The sequence below is a fragment of the Bos javanicus genome, chromosome 13 (genome assembly GCF_032452875.1).
Source record: "Bos javanicus breed banteng chromosome 13, ARS-OSU_banteng_1.0, whole genome shotgun sequence".
In the NCBI taxonomy this organism is placed as follows: domain Eukaryota; kingdom Metazoa; phylum Chordata; class Mammalia; order Artiodactyla; family Bovidae; genus Bos; species Bos javanicus.
The window spans coordinates 56,734,790-56,756,765 of record NC_083880.1 but is presented as its reverse complement, the minus strand read 5'-3'; the positions used below and the strand labels follow the sequence as shown (position 1 = coordinate 56,756,765).

General features: G+C 47.4%; 1 protein-coding gene across 5 annotated transcripts in view; it reads left to right on the top strand.

The window, feature by feature from the left end:
- PHACTR3 (phosphatase and actin regulator 3) overlaps positions 1-19,006 on the top strand; it is a 206,068-nt gene extending 187,062 nt beyond the window's left edge. For all 5 annotated transcript variants that reach the window (XM_061437008.1, XM_061437007.1, XM_061437011.1 and 2 more), the window contains exons 9-13: positions 9,185-9,240; positions 13,457-13,518; positions 14,543-14,683; positions 16,162-16,238; positions 18,305-19,006. In XM_061437008.1, the coding sequence (XP_061292992.1) occupies positions 9,185-9,240; positions 13,457-13,518; positions 14,543-14,683; positions 16,162-16,238; positions 18,305-18,320 (352 nt within the window). In that variant the 3' untranslated portion in view covers positions 18,321-19,006. The remainder of the gene's footprint in view (positions 1-9,184; positions 9,241-13,456; positions 13,519-14,542; positions 14,684-16,161; positions 16,239-18,304) is intronic.
- The last annotated feature ends 2,970 nt before the right edge of the window (positions 19,007-21,976 follow it).

Here is a 21,976-nt window from a genome sequence, read left to right as displayed (position 1 = left end):
AATGAGTGATGTTGAGCATCTTTTCATGTGTTTGTTAGCCATCTGTATGTCTTCTTTCTTGTGTGATGCATTGTCTAGGAGTGAGAGTTAGACTCACGGAAGCTGAGTCCTTCTCGAGGTGGAAGTCCCACCATTTACAGCTTCCTCTCCCACACGCCTGCATGGCCATGTTTCAGCATCTCACCTTTACCGACTCCAAGGCAGCCAACTCAGTTCTCCTAGAAAGAATGTTTTCTTTTTCCATCCATATTGAATCGTTTAAATCAATGTACATAAATTCTGATTAAATCACCTAATTACAGATACATGTTCACCTGGTTCGCATAGATTTGGGAACACGGGACCTGTGTTCCTGACAGGGACCTGCTTGCTGACACGGGGCCTGGGGTGCCAGTCACATGTGCTCAGTGGGGTATGCTTTTCCAGAAGGACTGGGAGCGTCGGTTAATCCAGGTTAGGTCAGTGGAGGTAACTCGAGAGAGCTTTCCCCACGGTATTGTCATCTTTGTTTATGGAGAAGGAGGCTGTGCCTGTGACATACAAACCCAGCTCCAGGGGAGGTGGTGGTGGTGTTTACTTGCTCAGTCATGTCTGACTCTGCAACTTCATGGACTATAGCCCACCAGTTTCCCCTGTCCTTGGGATTTCCCAGGCAAGAATACTGGAGCGGGTTGCCATTTCTTCCTCCAGGGGATGTTCCCGACCTAGGGATTGAACCCACATTTCCTGCTTGGCAGGCAGATTCTTTCCCAGTGGAGCCACCTGGGAAGCCCCAGGGGAGGTGTGTATTGAGAGATTTATGGCAAGGCGTTGGTGGCAGTGGTTGTGGGGCTGGCAGCACAGGTCTGGCCCACCAATGGGGCAGGTAGGCAGGAAGGGCCAGAACTCCTGTGCATGGACTGAAGCTGGTGTCCACAGGCAGAATTCCCTCTTCACCAGGGAGCCCCAGCCCTGCTCTGCACGTCCTTCCACTGATGGGACCAGGCCCACCTAGGCCATCTAGGACTGTCACCTGCTATGGATGTTAACCTACAAAACACCTCCACCATGGCTCCTAGATGAGTGACTGACTGAAGAACTGGGGTCGGGGCCTCACCAGGTGAACTCCACCGACTGATGGCCCGAGAAGGTTGTGAACAGACGGGGTGGTGGTGTTCGAGTTCACTCCATGACTGGATTTAGAGCTCCAGTGCTTAATCGTGGCATGATTTTGCATCTTCTGAATTGATTTATGCTCCAGAGACCAGCCAGGTGGTCCAGGGAGGACCAGTCTAGACATGCTCATGCTTTTTTACACATGCCTGGAGCTGTACTGCCAACTGACCACAGCATCTCCACCCAGGCCCTTAGTGGGTGCCAGAGCTCTGCCCTGAATCTAGCTCACACACACTGTGTCCATATGAGCTATCCAGAGAACATCCTCTTAACCCTCAACTGTTGGGCAAAGGATAAATACCTGCATTTGTAGCCTTGTACTGTGCTACGTTGCCTCAGCCATGTCTGACTCTTTGTGACCCCATGAACTGTAGCCCACCAGGCTCCTCTGTCCATGGAATTTCCCAGGCAAGAATACGGGAGCAGGTTGCTATTTCCTTGGATCTTCCCAACCCAGGGATCAAAACTCTCTCTCTTACGTCTCCTGCATTGGCAGGTGGGTTCTTTACCACTAGTGCCACCTGGGAATCCCAGGTGCAACCTTGGTAAAGACCAAAAAGTCATCACCAGAGTTCACCCGCTCAGCACACCCCAAGGCCCAGGGTTGGAGTGAAGGTTGGGCCTCCTCCTCCAGCCTGGGGTCTTCCTGGAGGAGGACAGGTGTCTTCCTGGGAGCACAAGGTTTAAGCCAATGGTGCCCCTGGCTCACCTGGGGAGATTTCGTGGGCTGTCACTGGAATGAGCCAGGCCCCAGCCCGGGAGACTTGCCCCTGCCTCTTTAGACGCTCAAACAGAACCATCAAAAACAGGACACAAACAGTTTCCCTTGGACACTCAAACAGGAGGGTCCAGAGCTATTAGTATGACTTGAGCCTGCAACCCGGGTGTGTGGTGGACATGCATGCACAGAGGGGTTTGGCAGAGCTTTGTTGCTGAGTTTCCCTGAGCATTAGTGTCTTGGAAATTGATGGAAAATGACACACCTTGTTTCATTCAGAACTTTACCAAGAATCACTCATTTCAGGAACAGCTCCCCCAAGGTGGCATCTCTGTGGGTGTGTGAGTGACCAGCATGGACCCCGTCTCGCTGTTTGTAATTGATGTTGTTGTCATGGCAACTGTTTTGTGTAGCCACCTTCACCACGTCACCTGATGTGCTCCTGTTGAACAAGTATGTGTTGAATGGATGCTATTGGATTAAAACTTCCCTTCTTCCTCCTGCATGTTACAGCCGGGTGTCACATCAATTTTTAAAAAGTATGCATGTTCGTGGACTGGAGTAAGGGAAATGAGACCGAATTCTTGTTGTAAAGAGGATGTAGCATCTGAGCTTGTGGCCCTGAATTAGGAGAAGGATGGCTGTGCCTGAGGGAGGCAGTGTGGGCAGCTCAGTGTGAGGGTCACAGTGCACAGAGTCTGGGGAGGGGACCCCGCAGACTCACTGACCTTGTGGGGCTTGTCTTGAGTTTGGTGGGGACCCCAGGTTTGAGGTCATGGTGAGAGTGGGGGGTCATGTTTCATGACCAGCCTGCTGCCATAGGGCATCAAGGAAGCCGGGGGCTGGCAGAGGCTGGTGGCCTGGGGATGGAGAGACAGATGGACATATGAGGTATTGGCTCTAGAACCCAGTGGACTTGGAGATCCCTGGGGGCTGGGAGTGTGGAGCCAGAGGGACAGAGGGTAGCCCTGGGTCTGGGATGAGTGTATGACTGGCAGTGGGCACCAGCTTCTGAGTTACGGATGCTGGACAACAGGGACATGTGAGGAGGTGGGGTTGGGGGTCCTGGGTTGTGAGATGCCATGATGGGGGACCAGCAGTCAGCACCTCGCTGGATAAACCCTCAGTGGGCTGATAATTCATCCTCACCAAGGTAACTGCAAGGACAGAGGGGGCTAAGGTCTGGGGGTCTACTGTTCCCAGCATGGATGAGCTGCACCCCTCAGAGCCTGTAGCCTGGCTCTGGTCTATCCATGGCCTCATCTTCATGTTACCTCCTGGAGAGGGCTCCCCTCCCTGATTCTTTCTCCCTGGCCCATCCACATGTCCCTGGTGGTCTCGTCGCCCAGACAGCCTCTGTGGGAACAGAGGAGCTGTCTTCTCGTTCACAGTCCTTGAGCCACATGTCTGGATCAGGAGTCATGATGATGATGGAGGGAGATGCACCCCCCGCCCAACTCCCACCTGCTGGGGAACCCTGTCCCAGGCGGAGACACCAAAATCCTCCTTGGTGACTCAAGGCTGGTGGTGAAGCAGGATGGTATTCCCAGAGAAGAGCTCCCAAAATAGCAGGCATCTCTGGGGGCGGAGAGCTGTCCGTCTGCCACTACAGCTTTCCCTTCCAGGAAGGCGTTCTGCCTTGCTTAGCGAGATTGCGGCTCAGTTCTGTCTGATGCTGTTGTTGTTCAATTACTCGGTCTTATCTGATTCTTTGCAACCCCATGGACTTCAGCATGCCAGGCTTCCCTGTCCTTCACTATCTCCCAGAGTTTGCTCAAACTCATGTCCATTGGTGCTATCCAACCATCTTCATCCTCTGTTGCCCCCTTCTCCTCTTGCTCTCAATCTTTCCCAGCATCAGGGTCTTTTCCAATGAGTCAGCTCTTTGCATTAGGTGGCCAAAGTATTGGAGCTTCAGCATCAGTCCTTCCAATTAATATTCAGGGTTGATTTCCTTTAGGATGGAATGGACTGGTTTGATCTCCTAGTGCTGTCCAAGGGACTCTCGAGGAGGGGTGTACAAAGGACAATTCAGGCATGGCCACTGACATAGACAGGCCTGGAGTGCCAGGTACCTGGTTGGTGCTTTTCGGGCCATTTCTCTTACCTCACAGCAACCCCAATGGGTGCCTATTGTCGTCAGTCCATTTTAGGAGAGGAAACAGGCTCAGAGAGAGGAGCTGGCTCTGCCTGTAGACTGTGTGAGGCAACTGATGGAGACGAGTGTGCCTGGAAAGAGTCTAACTGTGTGTTGAGCCTCCCTGAGGGAGACACCAGCTGCCGGATGCTCCCTTGGGTGGCCAGCCAGGGCCACTTGTCCACCACTGGCCTCAGAGCTGAGCTTTGGACCTGCTGTCCTCAGGTCTCCTTCCCACCATGCCTGGTGCTCCCAGGAATGCAGCCACTCCCATCCAGTGTGTATGGGAGGCAGAAGAGGGTCACGGGGTCCTCAGGACAAGGAGGGGATTCCTGGGCCCCCACTCACTCAGGAGCCTGGTCCCATCGTGAGGCAGGTGGAGTGTCCACAGGGGAGCGAGGCCACTGGAAGGTGTGGGCCGTGGGGACGGTGAGGAGCCAAGTGCCCCCTCAGCCCGGCTGCTGCTCTGCGGAGCTGGGGGTGGGGTAGGAGTGCTGATCGATCTGAGGAGCCAGCTCTCCCATGTCTTCAAGGGGAGCTGATGTTTTTAAGAGTTAAAACTCCGATTTTATTAACATTTGCTTCATATTCACATTCTAAAAAGTATCATGGGGGCAGCGATGAGGCTGCTGGCTGGATTTGGACCATGGTCATCTGATGGGGCTGGTGACCAGGCTGTCCCCCCTCACTGCAGGTGGGCTCAGGGAGTGGGGAGCTTGCATACGAATTCCGAGGCTCCGGTGCCCTGATCTGCGCTCGGGAAGGCTCCAGGCTGGACCTGGCTGCGGGCAGCAAGGGGGAGGTGGCTCTGGCCTTGGTTGCACGGTGCCCTGGGAGACAGGGCCAGCATCATGGCCAGCTGTGCATTCGTGTACTAGGTTAGGTGCAGCTGTGCTGCAGTGGAAACCCCCGGATCTCAGGGTCTTTACCCAGAAAAGGCTTATTTCCTGCAGGAGAAGTCCGCTAGTCTGGGTGACCCTCCAGGGCAGCCAACCTCATGCACAGGCCAGCCAACCTCATGCACAGGCCAGCCTGGCTGCTCCGTGTGGAGGGTCTGCCATCTTGCCGTCTTGCCCATGGCCCCCTGGAGGGAGGGGAGGGTTCCCTCTCCTATGTGCACAGGTGGGGACCAGCCAGGGATGGGGCGGGAGGATGGGCAGGTGCCTCTCTTTCTCCTGGTTTCTTTTCTTGGTGTCGCTCCCACGCCCACGCAGTGCTGTAACTGGCTGCCACACTCGTGCTTTCTCAGAGGGGAGAGTCAGAAATAGACTGTGGCTTCCCCAGTTCCAGGCGGCACCTGCTCATCACCCACAGCAGCAGCTTCTGAATCAGGAGGGAGCGGACCGCGTGGGCAGAGCTGGGGAATCCCTCAGGGTGCTGACCCTGCCCACCCCTCCCAAGGCTCCTCCCCTGCCTTCCCAAGGCTCCGCCCCTCCCCTCCTGAGGCCACACCCCCTCCCCCCTAAGCGCAGCCAGCCTGGGGCTATGTCTTTCCCGTCCCGTCCCCGAGAGCCATCTGCTACTGAGGCTCCAAGGATGTTTTAGCAGCACCCTTCCAGGGCCACACGGAGGGAGGGGAACTGGCGCCCATGGTTTTCTGCTTTGTTCAGGCCAGGCATGTTTGTCTGTGCCAGGCTCTGGGGTCTACACGAGGAATAACACCTGCTTACAAGTTTGTTTCTCTGAGCCCCGCCGATCTCACCTGTAAAATGGGCATAATCCCGTTGTCTGTCCTTGACATTAAGGTCGTAGTCACTCCTGCTTTGGGAAGCCCCATTCCCACATGGAGAATGGAGCCCAGTCTCAGGTAGTAAATGAATGGAATATTGTGTTTAATATGTATTTAGTCCAATGTGTATTATGTAATTTGTAGTTTGCACTGTTCTTACTCTGGAGCCAATATCTCCCCCTTATCTGGAGCACTTCACTGGCCTTTGACCACTTGTGGGCCTGGCTCCCGGAGGTTCCTGTCTGATGGGGATCCCTCCCCGCCTACTCCACCCCTGGCAGCTCCACTTCTTCTGTGGGGAGGTTCTGCCCTGTCCTTCCTTGGACTGTAGTCCAGGAGAGTCTGGAGGTGCTTCCAAAGACAGATCCTCTCCACCCCGCCCTGTCTGCTTCACACCCTTCAGCACATTTGGGGCTCCAGAGATCCAGACTTGCAGGCTGGGTGGGTCCTGCCCTCTGCCCCAGAGGTGCACACACACCTCCACTCAGTCCAGTGACACTTAGGAAACCTCATCTCAGGACCTGTGCTCCTCCCCTCCCTCCGGGCTCAGCAATCCCCACTAACCCTTCTGATCTTGACTCAACATCAGCTTCTCAGGCCACCTGTCTGTCCAGGTTGGCCTACCTACCCCCTACGCTATCATGATGCTGTAGGATCCTCCTCTTAGTGCTGGTCACTATGGAAATGAAAGGTGGTTTGTGTGACAACTTCACACTGATGCTGAAGCTCCAATACTTTGGCCACCTGATGTGAAGAACTGACTCAAAAGAAAAGACCCTGATGCTGGGAAAGATTGAAGGCAGGAGAAGGGGACAGCAGAGGATGAGATGGTTGGATGGCATCACCGACTCAACGGACCCGAGTTTGAGCAAGCTCTGGGAGTTTGTGATGGACAGGGAAGCCTGGTGTGCTGCAGTCCATGGGGTTGCAGAGTCAGACAGGACTGAGCAACTGAACTGATTGACTGACTTGTGTGATAACAGACTGAATGTCTGACCCCTCTAGAGCCTGTGCTCCCTAAGGGCAGGGCTGGGTCTAACTTCTTCCCATGATATCCCAGGACTGGGCATGTCCTTTGTGCTCACTAAACCTCTGACACAAGAGGCCTGGTGAACCCAAGTTAGTTCTCAGTCTCATGAGCTGGGGTGTCAGGTACAGTTAGGTGTGAGTCCAAATGGGGACTCTCGACCTGCAGTACTCGCTTCCCTGTGATTGGGGTCCCCCAAGGAGCAGCTCTGGCTGGCAGTCCAGCTGTGGGCTCCTGGGGTCCCTCTGGGTAGAGGGGCAGGTTGCTGACAATCCAGCAGGCTGCATGTTGTTCACAGCTGGTGGACTGCCCCTTCTGGGCCATTCGGAGGTGCTTTGAGGGCCTGCTGTGGCCCTCACGCTGGCAGGCCTGCCTTCACCCCTAGAGCTAACGGTGGAGATTTTGGTGGTGAGATATCCACACTTTTCTGAGACATGCAAGTTGGATGAAATGCCTCTCTGGGACCTCAGTCCATGATCAGCTGACAACGCACAGGTTGGGTTCTCTCCAGACATTTCTTGAGAAATCTCTGTCCCAAGCAAGCTTGGTATAACAGATGTATTTGTGCATTTCCTCATTCAGTTCTCTCACCTTTGTGAAGATCTATGATTAGTCCTCGTTTTAGAAGAGAACACAGGGCTCCAGTAAGAAAAAGCCCTCCATGGGGGCAACGTGAGTAGAGTTTTGGGGTACTTTTCAGGCTTGAGGAGATGCATGGTCTCCATCCTCAGCTGTCCCTGTGGGCATCATAGCTGGTCAGCTGGCATCCCCTGAGCAACAGGCTCTGCACCTTTTGTGGATTCTCCACAGCACTGCCAAAAGTTTCCTCTTCCAGGAAGTCCTCCTTGATCACTGCCCCCACGGCTGTCTCCAAGTCCAGCACCTGAACAGTTAGGAGACACTGTCTAGAAACGTGAGCTTCTCAAGGCTGGTTCCTTGTTTTCTGCTGTCTCTTAGGAAATGGACCTCCCCTGCCCCTGCCCCCTCCCTCCTCCATCACATCCCCACCCCTGTTTTCTCTTCTCCATGGCATTGCCCACTCGCTGGGATGATTGCTCACTTGCTGTTTGTCTGCCTTCCTCTCTAGACTTGAGTTTTTCAAGGGCAGGACCACTGTGTCCTGGGGCTTGGGACAGTGCCTGGTGCAGAGCAGATACCCCCGCCCTGCCCCAGTCACTTAGTGAATGAATAAATAGCATCTGGGGGGTTTTGACCAGGCTGAGGGAGCCCCACCCAAACAGCTTGGTTTTGTGCCTGCTGCTTGCCAGGGAGCGGGAGGCCCTGGCCCCTGGGTGCCAGCCAGGAGTTGTCTGAGGGCACGCTGAAGTCTCAGCAGACATGCAGACAAGATTTTAAGCAACCACCCACCAGCCCGCAGACACACAAAGCCCGCCTAGGAGTCCGACAGCACAGTGTCGCCTAGAGTGTGGAGGGAGGAGCAGCTGAGCACCCGGGGGCCCTGGGCTTTGTGCTGGGACAGGGGTTATAAATAGGATTATGGCTCCGCATTGTGGGCATTCAGAGGCTCCGCCTGTCACCTCCCTGCAGTGGCAGAAGGATCCGGAAGTGGGGACGTTTTTGGCTCTACCCCAGGGATAACATTATTGGAGTTACAGAAATAATTGGAGCTTGGCATTAATGTTGACTAATTATGCCTCCCTCTCCTGACAAGCCTTTTATTTATGTATGTATTTCTTCTTTTTGGCTACGTCCTCCAACTCCCTCGATGAGAAGCCATTTAAAAGGAAATGATAATTTGTCCTCCGATCTCACCAAGCGGACGGGCAGAGCAGGCGGCGGGCGGGCGGCCGTGGGCGTGGCCCGCGCGCGCGCTCAGCCCAGGAGAGTCCCAGCTAGGATTGGATGCGCTTCTTCCCTACGCGCCTGGGCTCCGCGCCCGCGAGAGGCAGGAGCTTCCCCATCGCCTCCCCGCAGGCAGGGTCGGGTGAGGCCGACCGCGGCTGGAGCAGGACCGGGGCGAGTGCCAGTGTCCGGGTCGCTGGGAGCTTGGGACACAGAAGCTGGAGACGCGGCTGCCCGCCCCTCCCTGCGACCCCAGACAGGGGACCATCTCCCGGCTAGATCTCGGACCCGCGCCTGGGGAGCCATCCAGCCTGCCGGGCTGGCAGCAGATCTGGACATGACGAGCTGCTTGTCCGGAGTGGGAGCGGGAGCGCGGGCTGCCCCAGCCGCCCGGTGACAGAGGGCCACGTCCCTCCTGCGCGGGGGTCGGACTCGATTTGCCAGCAAGAGGCTGCCTCCGACGGAGGGCCCCTCACCCCTCCACCTCCCCCGCTCCCGTTTTTTGGGAGGCGATCTTCAGGGGGTGCGCCAGCCACCTCGGACCCTCACAGACCCTGGATGCAATTCGCTGGCAGCCACCATGGTGCAAAATGTAATTTTGGTGTTTTTCCGCAGACGACTGAGCCAAAGACCCGCGGTGGAGGAACTGGAGAGAAGAAATATCTTGAAACGTGAGTAGTGGCGGCCCCCTGGGGTTCCCCTCACGTGTGCTCCACGGAGGCTGCTGCGGGAACCTGGCTCTGCAGGCTGGCTGAGCCCTCCTGTGTTCCCCTCGCCCTGAGCTGCTGGGGAACTCTGAAAGCAAGCCCCCGGGAAAGTTGAAACACCCAGCAACATCCCATTGAAAATTAAAAAGGAAAAGGCTCTCCTGGCATCATTAAAAATGTCCCTACTTCGGGGTTGTGTCATGAGCCGGCTCTGTAGTTGGAAGGGAAATGATGTCTTTTGGCAGGCTGGGTTTCAAGCAGGTGTCCCTGGCAATTTGGGACTAGGGCTCCCTCACGGTCACGGACATCACAGGCAGGTGTGGACAGAGTATAAAACCTACCAGGGAAGAGCTCAGCCCTCTGTAGTTCCCTCCCTGGGGAGTAAAGCAGCAGCTCAAAGGAACAGAGAAGCCTAGGAAGTTGCCTGTGGCTTAGAACTCTACAATTTTAGATCCTCACCTCCTTCAGATCCCCTGGGTTTTCCCAGGGAGGGCTGTAGTTGCAACATGTGCTGAGCACCAGCATCCAGGAAGAGCCTCCCTGGTGTAGAGAACACTGTTCCATCTCATTAAAGGCATTGAGGATTTGGGTGGTAGAACCCTCTCAAAGGTGTTTCCCAGATACTTCTTACGTATCTGGTCAACAGACTTCGTTTGCGAGGTATTTTCTATAGCATGTTTTCTAAGGGCCTGGATTTTTTAAATGTTTTCCTCTCTTTAAGAGTGAGCACTACAGACATTCTCTGAATTTGGTTTTTCATTCCATGAACGTCTTTTTACAAAGTTAAGACAGTCCCATGACTGACCTTCTGTCCAAAAGTAGAAGACAGAAACTCTGGTCTGGGTGCTGAGTCCTAACTGACTGCTTCCTCTTTCTTGACTTTATTAATTGCCTGGAAGACTCCCCCTTTAAGGACTGTTGGAAATATTTAAACCCTAAGATTATTAATTCTTTGTTTTAGGGACTTCCCTGGTGGTCCAGTGGTTAGGACTCTGAGCTTCCCCTGCTGGGGGCACAGGTTCAATCCCTGGTCTGCTGCTGCTGCAAAGTCGCTTCAGTTGTGTCCGACTCTGCGCGACCCCATAGATGGCAGCCCACCAGGCTCCTCCGTCCCTGGGATTCTCCAGGCAAGAATACTGGAGTGGTCAGGGAACTAAAATTCTGCATACTGAGCAGTGCAGGAAAAAAAAAAAAAGTTTTCTTTTTAAACTTGATATGGTGACTGCTATTCTATATTACATCAACTAAGCCGTATCTGAGAATTTCAAGAACATCTTTTCATGGATAGCATACTTAATCAGGTGGGCATATACAAATGTGAAGCTGTTACCGAATATTTGAATTTTAAAAAATTAAGTCACTAACTTATAAAGCTCATCAGTCACAGATGCCCCCTCAGGTAGTGATCTAAAACTCAAATGGGGCAAGTTCAAGGCCCAAGTAGTGCTGCCTTCAGCCTGGTTTGCTGCCCAGAGTGGGCAGAGGCTTTTCTCTCAGGAACCATTTCTCCTGTCAGTGGTCACTTCTTCTTCGCTCTAGTGGATGGCCAGGTCCTCCCACCAGCAAGTGCTTCTAATTGTGTTGATCTTTGCACATAGACACTTGGACATGAAAGCCTGAATATCAGAACTGTGCCTGGTGAGCAGAGATGGCAGGTGGATCCCGGACTGACGGCACTCATCTCCAGGGCAGGAAAAAGGCTCCCTGTGTGGCCCTGACAGTCCCTTCCTTGCCACTCAGCCAGTCAGGTCCGTCCCTAGTTGGAAACTTCCTGAGTGCCCTGGGCAACATCCTTGAGAATGTCACTGCTAGTTTGGGGTGGGTGGGTGGTTTGGTTTGATTCTGTAGAGATGAGGATCGACTAACTATATATAGTTCAGCCTAGAGCATCATCCCCACAGCCCTTGACACTGGCTTGCACTCTTGCTGCATTTTCTGCTTTGAGTCAATGGCTTAGAATATCAGCACATTGTATCTGCTCCCCTTCAAGTAGGGAACTCATGGCTAACTGAGATCATGTTGGAAGAACACTTGGGCCTGTGCGTTTGTGGATACGAGTGTCAAGACACTAGTGGCCATATTTTATATGGTTGTATTAGAAGTGGTCATTCAGAGGGGGGGCCCACTCTGTGCCGGGCATTGTACTCAGTGCTTGCTTCTCTTCCCTCGCTGAATTGTTACCAGACAGTCGTGAGGTTTGCATGGCTGTTCCCATCTTCCTAGTGAGGAAGCTCAAACTTCGGGAGGTAATAGGACTTTTTAACATGAGTGTTGGCAGAGGGAAGGAGCTGAAGTTCATGTGCAGGTGAATGGCTCCATCATCCACGTTCTGACCACTGCCTTAGGAGCAATAGTGCATCTCTGATTATTTACAGAAGGCACTTGTGTGACTGTCCAAGCTACTGGCACTATTTCCAGAAAATCTGGGTATGGAGGCTCTGATTATGGCTCCCTTGTTTTGTATAAAGCACAGGGCTTTCTGAGTCTGAGAATAAGAGATCTATAAACCCATTGCTCAGGGGAGCTCAGAGTCTATGGCTTAGGCTCTCAGGAAGGACCTTGGAATTGGCGCCCCACCGAGCACCTGGCCTGCAGGGGGACACTCCCGGGCACCTCCAAGACCCCTGCTGTGCTCCGATGACCTTGTAATGATGCCAGTGTTGTCCACAATTTAAAAAACAGAAAGATCTGCTCTTGTTTCAGTGTTTTTATATGGAGGGTGTACTTAGGATTTGTTCATGGCCTATTTTTAAGACATATGAAGAATTATGGGACTTCCCTGGTTGTCCAGTGATTAAGACTCTGTGCTTCCACTGCAGGGGGCACAGGTTTGATTACTGGTCAGGAACTAAGATCCTGAGTGCCACGTGGCATGGCCAAAATTTTTTTAAAAATCTAAAGAATTAGTTTCGTATCATCATTTAAATCTCTTATGGTTGGCCTTCTGTGTGGTATTTTCACATTTTTTTCTAATTGTATTATCAGCTTTCAGATGAGAGCTTATAATTATGGTTTCTTCTGGTTTTTCACTTAGATTAAGAACAAGGAACATAACAGGGATTGGTTTCTTTTTCTGAAACATCTGAATGAAAGATGAATCTTCCTTTTCAAAGAAAATTACCGAAAAGTACAATGACTAGTATGTTAAATGCCCATACACCAAACCTCCTAAATGCACAGATGTTTAAAATGTTTCAAAGAAAGACAGGTAACGTGAGCTTATGTTAACGGCGAGTTGCAGAATTTCCTTTCCTCAAACCTGGCGGTGTTTCTAGGAGTGCTGACAGATGAGGTCCCTTTCCCAGGAATGGAATTCTGGGCCCCCTCCAGGGACCTGAGGCTTTATTTAGCAACAGTGAGAGCCAGAAATAGGACATCCATTATCTCTTATCCCAGGGCGGAGCTTACGTTTTACACTAAGTCTCAGCATTCTGCTCCATTTTTAGCTTCCAAGTGTAGGTGTAAGCACGGCTTGCATGTTAATAGTGACACTCACTAGGCAAAACCAATTTTGGTGAGAGACTTGGTTCCTATAAAAGGCAGGTCATGTGTCTCACTTCTGCAGTGGAGAATCAGCTGGGTTCCTGGGTATGTTTGGACTTGAAATGTATCCAGAAAATATGAATTCCAGGCAGGCATATGTTGCCCAGAATCTGAGGTGAATGTTCCTTATCTTATGTTGGTTGGCTAAAAGTATGAATCCCTTTTACATGGAAAAGCAGTGACAGTTCTAACAATATTCATTCATATATACTTGAATATAGTTTATATATATATATATATAAAACTTATCCTACTAAAACATTTTTGTTTGCCATCTATGTTCCTGGTTGTAAATATACACAGAGATGATATTTGATTAGGAGAGAATTGCTTCCTGTTTCTCCTGCAAATCAATGCCCAGCATCAATCTGTGTGGTTATTTCTAACACAGAAAAGGGCCCAGGAGAACCAGGCTGTGATGAAGGCAAAACTTTCTTCTACAAGTGTTTCTGTGGAACAGTGAGACCATAGTTTCCTGAGCAGTGACTGGCAAAGTGCAATGATATGGAAAAAAGTGTCACTTGTCAGGCGTCCTTCCTGTTATACCGGTAGCCCCCACAAATGTCCAGATCTGAGCACGTGTCCTTGCTAAAGAGGAGAACGTCTCAACCTGCTTCTTTGTTTTCATCTTTCACAGAAAGGAACGATCAGACAGAGCAAGAAGAAAGAAGAGAAATCAAGCAAAGGTTGACAAGAAAGGTATGATCATTTAAGCATCTTGCCTGAATATTAAGGTAGGAAAGACTGAGATGGGTGATGCAGGCCATCCCTCTGTGATGCTGACCTGTGACTTCTTGGGCAACAGTGAATTTTGACTGGACATTCAAAAAGCAGTGCCTTTTGCATCGACCTGGGGGTGACTGATGGCCCTGTGGACTATGTGCTCACCCAGCCATGGAGTACACGACTGCGGCCGTGTGGCCTCGATGACATTGCCATTTGTTTCCGGGAAGTCAGATGCTGACTGGCATGCTCTTCATTTATTTGAGCTCTTTACACAGTGCTCAAGCAAAGCATGCCTGGGTATCAGTGTGTCAGTTTACCTTTCACACTCTTTGGTTCCTTCCATTTGTCTAGAAGATCCTGACTACAGAAAACTTGATTAGCTTCAAGGGTTTGTGTCTGAGACTCAAATAGTTAAGTCAAAATGTATTATGGCCGATATAGGTAGCAAGTCTGTAAAGTTTGGTCTCCTTCTAAAGCCCTGACCATCTCTAAATTCAAGTCTTCTGGTGTTCCCTTTCTCTACTGTATTCTGTAATAATAATATAATAAATTCCTGTCCTACTTGAAGTTAGTAGAATATCCTGAGCTTATGAGTGCTAGTGGTAGTATTTAGTATTTCAACTTTATCAGTAGCTTTTTTGGGAAAATCTTACCTAATGATAGTTGAAAAGCAACAGCTGGTGCTGTAAAATTTTTCCTTAGATAATTCACCCAGCTTTCCTTGAGCTGTGCTGTGGTCAGGGCACTGCTAGCTTCCTGGGGGTGTGAGTGCTCATGACAAGATATGTTAAAGGGAAGGGATTGTCATTTAAGAGTGTATAATTTAAGCCCTTCATGTTAGAGTTTTTTTTTTTTTTTTTTTTTGCATTAGGGTTTTATTTCAGCTTCAGAGCTTACATTTATTTATAGACAGGTCCTGGTTTGCTCAGGGTACTTAAACAAACTAAGAAAGCTAGTTTGGCATGTGAGACCTAACTATGGTGATCTTTTATTTTAGCTTAATCAGAGACCCACGGTTGATGAACTGAGAGACAGAAAAATTCTGATACGATTCAGTGATTATGTGGAGGTGGCGAAAGCACAGGACTATGACAGACGGGCAGACAAACCCTGGACGAGACTGTCGGCAGCAGATAAGGTACTGAGCAGACGTGTGCACGTTGGCTTATGGGCGTGTATGTGTCAGAAGACAGTGGGCACCATCAGCTGTTGAAATAAGGCCATGCTTGACTGGATGTGGCATCACAAATAGAACCTGGGCTTAGGGTCGTGTTTTCAACTAGGGGATGGTTTTGCCCTTAGGGACAATTGGAAATGACTGGGACATTTTTGGTTGTTACCAAGTGGGCTTCCCTCATAGCTCAGTCGGTAAAGACTCTGCCTGCAATGCAGGAGACCCGGGTTTAATCCCTGGGTGGGGAAGATCCCCTGGAGAAAGAAATGGCAACCTACTCCAGTATTCTTGCCTGGAGAATCCCATGGACAGAGGATCCCAGCAGGCTACAGTCCATGGAGTTGAAAGTCGGACACGACTTAGTGACTAAACCACACCAAGAGCCCTCAGGCTGTCTGGACTGAACCCAGCCTGCCAGGTACTTAATCCTCCAAAATATTCCTGAGAGAGAGGTATTGCTATTATCCCTGTAGAGGTGCCATCAAATAGGTGGCTGGGAAAAGACTGACAGGGCTTAGACCCGGGGGCCTCTGTCTACAGAGTCTCTCCTACCTCCCCACTTTGAGTGACTTCCAGAACTTTTAAAGCCTCCCTAAAGGAGAGGAACATAATACATTCAGCCAATGAGTGTGCTGAAATTGCTAATGGTTCCTTGTCTTCATAAGCTGAGTGTGAGTCTGTGAGGTTATATATGAACACACATAAGCAGTGCATCCTCTTGGAACAATGCAGACAGGCTATAGTTGGTTACCCAGGGTGGATGTGCTCAGAGGAGCCTGGCCGTGAAGGGAGAAATTCAGGCATCTTTGGCAGCCTTTCCTTGCCTCTGAAGCTGTGTCTGCTGTTTGTCTACCCTGGCCTAAGAGTTTATCGGAAAGACGCACACGATGAAAGTGGGCGTTGGGAAGCTGGAGGAGGGCCAGATGAGAAGCCCTGAAAATACTGAGATGCACATCTCACCCACATGTAACAACAAGATTATGTTTCAAATGACACAAAATGTAAATGTATCCTGAAGTTAGAATAACTTCTAGATTAGTTGTAAAATTCCAAGTAAGTTCACCAAAAGCTGAACCTCACTCATTATCCTAAGGTCCTTACTTTATAAGTGCCCTGAGCATGTGCTTGATCTATCTGTTATGTATCCTGGTGACATGGGATGGGGGTGGGGCGGGGTCAAGGCAGGGGGGTGATATATTCCCACTCGAGCACAGTAAACAAATTCACTAAATACTTCCAGAACACCAGCTCTACACTAGGTTGGTAGGGCTATAAAAATAAGTAAAGGCCTAAATGCTAAGCACAAAATTTTTTTTACTCTATCACAAAATAACAAAATCAGCAAGTATTACGAATGGCTGTCAATCCACAACCATGATACTCATTTCCCATGCTAGCTTTCTAATGTCCTGAAAAATAATGTGCTCTTTTTTAAATTCCAGGCAGCAATTCGTAAAGAACTGAATGAATACAAAAGTAATGAAATGGAGGTACATGCATCAAGCAAGCATCTGACAAGGTCGGATTTCTATTTGTATGAATTTTATGATACTTGCAATATGGTATTTTTTTTTGAAGAGAAAATAAAAATGTCACAAATCACTGTGTTCGGATAAAAAGCAATTCAGTACGTCTGCAGAGAATTGTCTTGAACAGACAGAATGCAACTCAATTGAAAGTGCTATTGGTTCCTGTGGTTTCACATAGGGCTTGGCAGGCTTTCCTGGTGGCACAGATGATCAAAGAATCCATCTGCAATGCTGGAGACCTAGATTTAAGTCCCTGGGTTGGTTGGGAAGATGCCCTGGAGAAGGGAATGGCTGGTTACCCACTCTAGTATTCTTTTCTGGAGAATCCCATGGGCAGAGGAGCCTTCTGGGCTACAGTCCTTGGGGTCAAAGAATTGGACATGACTGTGGGACTAACACTTTTGGTGAAGGGTGGGATGTAGAACAGTACTACACATTGTTTTATTTAAGTAGTTAATGTGTATTTAAAGACATTAGTCTCAAAGCACTGAAGGTAATTTGCCTGTATTCCCCTTCTCTCATATTTAGAGACAGAATATGAGAGACTGCCCGCCCCCGTCCCTCCCCCAATTTATTTATACGTAGAGGAGTGCTGTGAAATTACCGATCTCACTTGTCTCCCACCTTATTTCGAGCTCATGCTCCCCTGAAGCTCTTCCAAACCGCCTTTGTTCCTTCAGCAAATACATATCACTGTATGCCATTCTTATGCTGCGAGTCAGCTGTAAGTAAAGGAGGGTCCCGTCTCCAAGTGGCTGATTCTTCCATAATCAAGACTTTTCATACAAGGGGAACACACCCATGAACAGAGGTGGCACAGGTTGGCCTGCTGATGCCAGTGTGCTCACAGGTGGCATATTCCCCCAGCACTTCCCCTTCCTGTCCATGAAGAGCCATGATGAGGGTCTCTCACACATTTATCCTCAAAGGACTGCCTGATGCCACAAGCTGTTTGTCATCTCTCCCTTGGTCTAGAGATGCTCAGGCCCCAGACACAAAGAGAAAGGAAATCCTGAGTGGAGATACTGCCTTAAACCAAAACAGTGGACTCCTTTTCTTTTCTGTTTGGCACAAAATGGCCACTGTGGTGGTTATTTATAAGATTTACTCTGTAAAGTGTAATATGGCTATGGAATAGAAAGCAGGCAAACAGAATTCTGTCCTATGAGATAGATGACTTTGAATATATCAAAGGGAGGAAAAAGAGGTTGGAAGAGCAGGAAAAATGAAGCAAGTAGTTTGTTTAAAGATGTTTAAGGTTTTCCCCCATGACTGGCACACTTTGGGGCAGGAATAAATCATCTTTCTTTTGAGTGTTCAGAACACTAAAAAGTGTTTAGGAAATAAATACTCTCTGTAAAATATTCAGTTATTTTTAATGTTCAATCCTGTGTTACAGAAAAAAGATGTAATTACTGCATATTCTATCTATGGTAATGTGAAAATATTTAATACATTTCTATTTATACATTATTAAAAGATATTTACTAAAGATATGTACTTTCTCTCATAAGTCCTTGATAGCTTTTTTAGATGACAGAATTTTAAGAGTGAGCCCAAAACTTACACATCAGGAAGTGTTAAGATTTTTATACCACATTTTAGCATTTAATGTCAGCTTTTAAAAGTCAGAGCAATGATTTTAGTCATATGAAGTTTTAATTGCATTAAACAGTACCACAAACACATTTTCAACTCTACAAAAACAAAATTATAACTCTACTCTAATATCCAATCATTTGTTAATCAGTTCATTACCTCTGCTGCTTCAGCAAAGCCCTGCTGTTTTTGTGAACTTCAAGGGCCTACCTAGCAGTTTTCAAGCTAAGTTTTAGATAGGCTTAAGAATTCACCATCTGATTCCTTTTGTGTTATGATGGGGCCTGAACGGTGGGTGCCCTCCGAGGCTGTACACCACTATAACCCAGGCAGGTCCATCCTCATGTTTTACATGTTGGACTTCCACAAAGATTTTAATAGCAACAGAATAATTTGTGGAAAGTTTTTTGCAATTTAAACTTAGATATGTATAACCTTGTCTTTTTACAACTTCTAGATTCCACAGGCCATAGAGATTTTCTTCTGAGAAGAATTGTGCTTAATTTTTGATACCAACACTGAACATTCATCAGGGAGCTTTCCTGAAGTTCAGCTCATGACTACCTGCTGTGTTTGCCAGAGAAGCAGGACCACACACACAGGTGAAATCCTGGCCATGCTCACCTGTGAGAGAATGACCAGAGGACACCCTTCACTCTCTGGGGCCTGAGGAGTGTCAACTGTTGGGGTCAGAAGAGACCCCAGGGACTCAACCTGAAGAAAACTGTTGTTTGCCTTCCTGCCTTGTTTTGCAGTTCTGCGGTATGACCGAGGATGGTGACGTGCGTGTGCAGGGTCACCACACTGAGGCTATGACCAAGGGATGTGTACGCAGTGTCTTCAGTACCATGTGGAAAAGACCTTTTTATTCTCATCACAATTAGAGAACTCTTTAAGTTCCTGTTATACAAAATGATTTACTGTATTATACTTTTTCTTTTTTTATATAATGTCTAACAAAAAATACAGCTGCAACATTTTGATTCCTGTTAATTTTGTTCTTTAATTAAATGACTACTTATTGCAGGAAATTAACCTGGGTGTTACAGTTTCTTGGGGTGGGGGTAAGAGATTTTTTTAGAAAAAGGATCTGTGAAACAAGTCAAATCTTATTATTTTTGAGCCATCAAAAGCCAAATACAGGAGAATTCAAACTTTTTGTGTGTTTTGTAAATTCTTTTAGTATTTGTGGTTTGTGCCTTAGGAAATCAAATTATCTTTTTCAAGTTAAGTTTTTAAATCATTTGAGTAATAAACCTAGAAATAAGTAACAACTTGTTGAAAAACTCAAAGGAAAATGACGACCTCTAAAAGTATTTTTAATTTCGTATTTGCAAACATTATTATAAGACTCTGTTGTAAGAGACAAAGGTTTAGATTGAGTGGAGCTCTAAGAGGATATTTATCCCAGCACAAACGTAAAAGGTAACCTTGGCACAAAGAGGGGAAAGTAAGTTAAATAAGAATAAATGTTCCCTGGAATATATTTTTACTTAGCTTTTGAGTAAGTATCATTGCAAAAATGAGCCTGCCCTCCTGGTCCACTGAGTCCAGGAGCACAGTGCTTCCATCACGCCGTTGGGATCTTGCAGAACCTGTGCCCAGATCCCAGCTCTGCAACACTCAGCAAGGTGTTTATTTCCTCTGCCGGAAGCTCTCCCACCTGCTCCCCACCTGACCCCGCCCCAGCCTCTCTCACACACACATACCACAATTGGAATCTCTAAATGAGAAAAAGGAGGGAAGTGTGTGTGTGAAGTACCAGCAAAGTGCCCAGTCCATCATGTGGGTGTGGTTGTCAGGTAGCTGTGGAGCAGCTGAATGTCCTCTGTGACTTCTCACCGCACAAGCTACCTCACTACTTCCCATGACCTTTCTTGTGCTGCTCTGTGGCTGCAGTGGGTCAGGAGCCCACTGCTCAGCCCTTGTGGCAGTACTCTGTCTTAAGGGATTTGTGATCAATCCTAGATGTAAGCAAACATACTGTTAGTTTGCCGAACTGTAGTCTTTTTATAAGAAATCAGTGTATGGTAGAAAAATTCTAGCTCTGCCTCTTCATACTGTGTAACCTTCTGTGAATCGCTTGACTTCGCTAAGCCTCAATTTCTGTGTCTATGGAATGATATCTAAATCTTTTCTAACTAGAAGCCAATCTCTTAATTTTATAAGCATTTATGTGTGTGTGTATATATATATTTTATATTTATGTATGTATATTTTATATGTAAGCTGTTATTTGTGGCCAGTCAACCCTCTAAATACTTAATTTCTATTTTAAGCTACATAGTAGAAGCTTCCTATTTTATATTTTATTCAATTAAAAATATTAATTGGAGCCAACCTATATAAAAATAAGATTTCAATCTTCATCACATAGAAATATCCTGGCCCCCAAAGCAAAAAGGATCACTGCTGAGAATATATCTAAACTGTAGCTTTAGTTAAAGACAATCTGATAGATGGGGCACAAAGTCAGGGTTTTTGCCCAACTAAAGACGCACAACTAATAGATAAATAAAGATTTATGATAAAGTACAAGATACCCAAAGCAGAGTTTGGTTTGGTTCTAGACTCAAGGGTTCTAAAATATAAAACTGGAAGACATTTTCATTGTAATCAAAATATTTGCAAAGGTATCTAGCTTCTACTACTGTATTTGTATTAATCATAAACTATTACCCTAAGTTATATTTCCATATTTCATGTTCTTAGCAGGTATTTTAGAGGTGAGATAACCTAAAACTGTGAATCAAGTATGCATGTTTACTCGGCACCTAAGTGTGTGTAATCCTGCACTAAGTAAGTATATGATGTGGCATCTCTAGTCTCTCATCCTAGTTAGCTGGAGGAACAGAAACAAAAAGCAATTCATTAATCACATGATACTGGTGATATACATGCATATGGATATAAATTTAAATTTACATATATTGTGTAAATTTGAAGAGAAAGTTTATATACTTAGGAGCTGAAGACTTAGAAAAAATAATTCTTTCTTATTCAATAACAATTAGATACAGTATCTGAATTATCATACTATTAGTAGTCATTAATAAGGTTCTTGTGCATTGACTTGACAATTTGATTTTAACAGAATAAAATGACTATTAAAGTAACAATATTAAGTCATTAAGGAAATTATTTTTAAGGAGTTTAAAAATTTTTTTAAACTTAATTGGTAATTTTGTGACAAGAAACTGAATCACAGCCAGAAGCATCAAGTTTTAAGCCAATATGATAGGAAGAATAGTACATCCTATGACTTTGTAAAAAGTACATTTAAAAAATTTTAAAGGGGCTGTGGACAACTGAATGGATTAAAAAAACAGCTAACATAGAGGGTCCACCTTGTGGAAACACAAGGTAATTACAAGTCTAAAAGGTATCCTATTGTACAGTCGAAGTTTGAAAGTCAGATTTTAGCTATATATACACAGTTCTTCAATGGCAAAGTCAAGTTCAGAAATGCAAAATTCTAATTATACTGCTAAAATTACTAGTTCAACATTATTCCAATACCTATTTACCCAGTGTTTTTTTCAGAATATCTTTTCAGAGTTCTTCATGTGAAAGAAACATCTCAGAAGATGCTCATAAACAACTGAAAATACAGAAAGTCAAATTTACTTCAGGTCTGACAGGAAGGACCTAAGAGCTTGCTCCAATTTTTACAATACTAAGGATCATTTCTATTTTTTTTTTTTAATGGCCACTCCTCACAACCTGTGGATATTTGTCCCCTGACCTGGGACTGAAGCCTGGGCCCTCAGCGGTGAAAGCTTGGAGCCATAACCACTGGACCTCCAGGGAAGTCCCAACAGTGCTTAGTATTCTATTTTAAGTGTTTATTCATGGCACTTATGATTCTCCCATGCTTACTGACATTTTAATCAATATTAATGAACCCAGACCTAACTGTGACCTGGTTATTATGTGGTGGTGATGGGATGGCTAAAGAAAACTACCTCTAGCATCTGTAGAGAGCTTCACCCTAGGCCCTGAGGCCATAGAAAGCAGAATTCATCACCCTAGACTAGTTTTAAGAAGGAATTAAATGCTAGATAAAAACCACACAGTCTACTGCCCACACGTGCTGGGCATCTATGGTGTCAGGAACATGTGGCTTTTA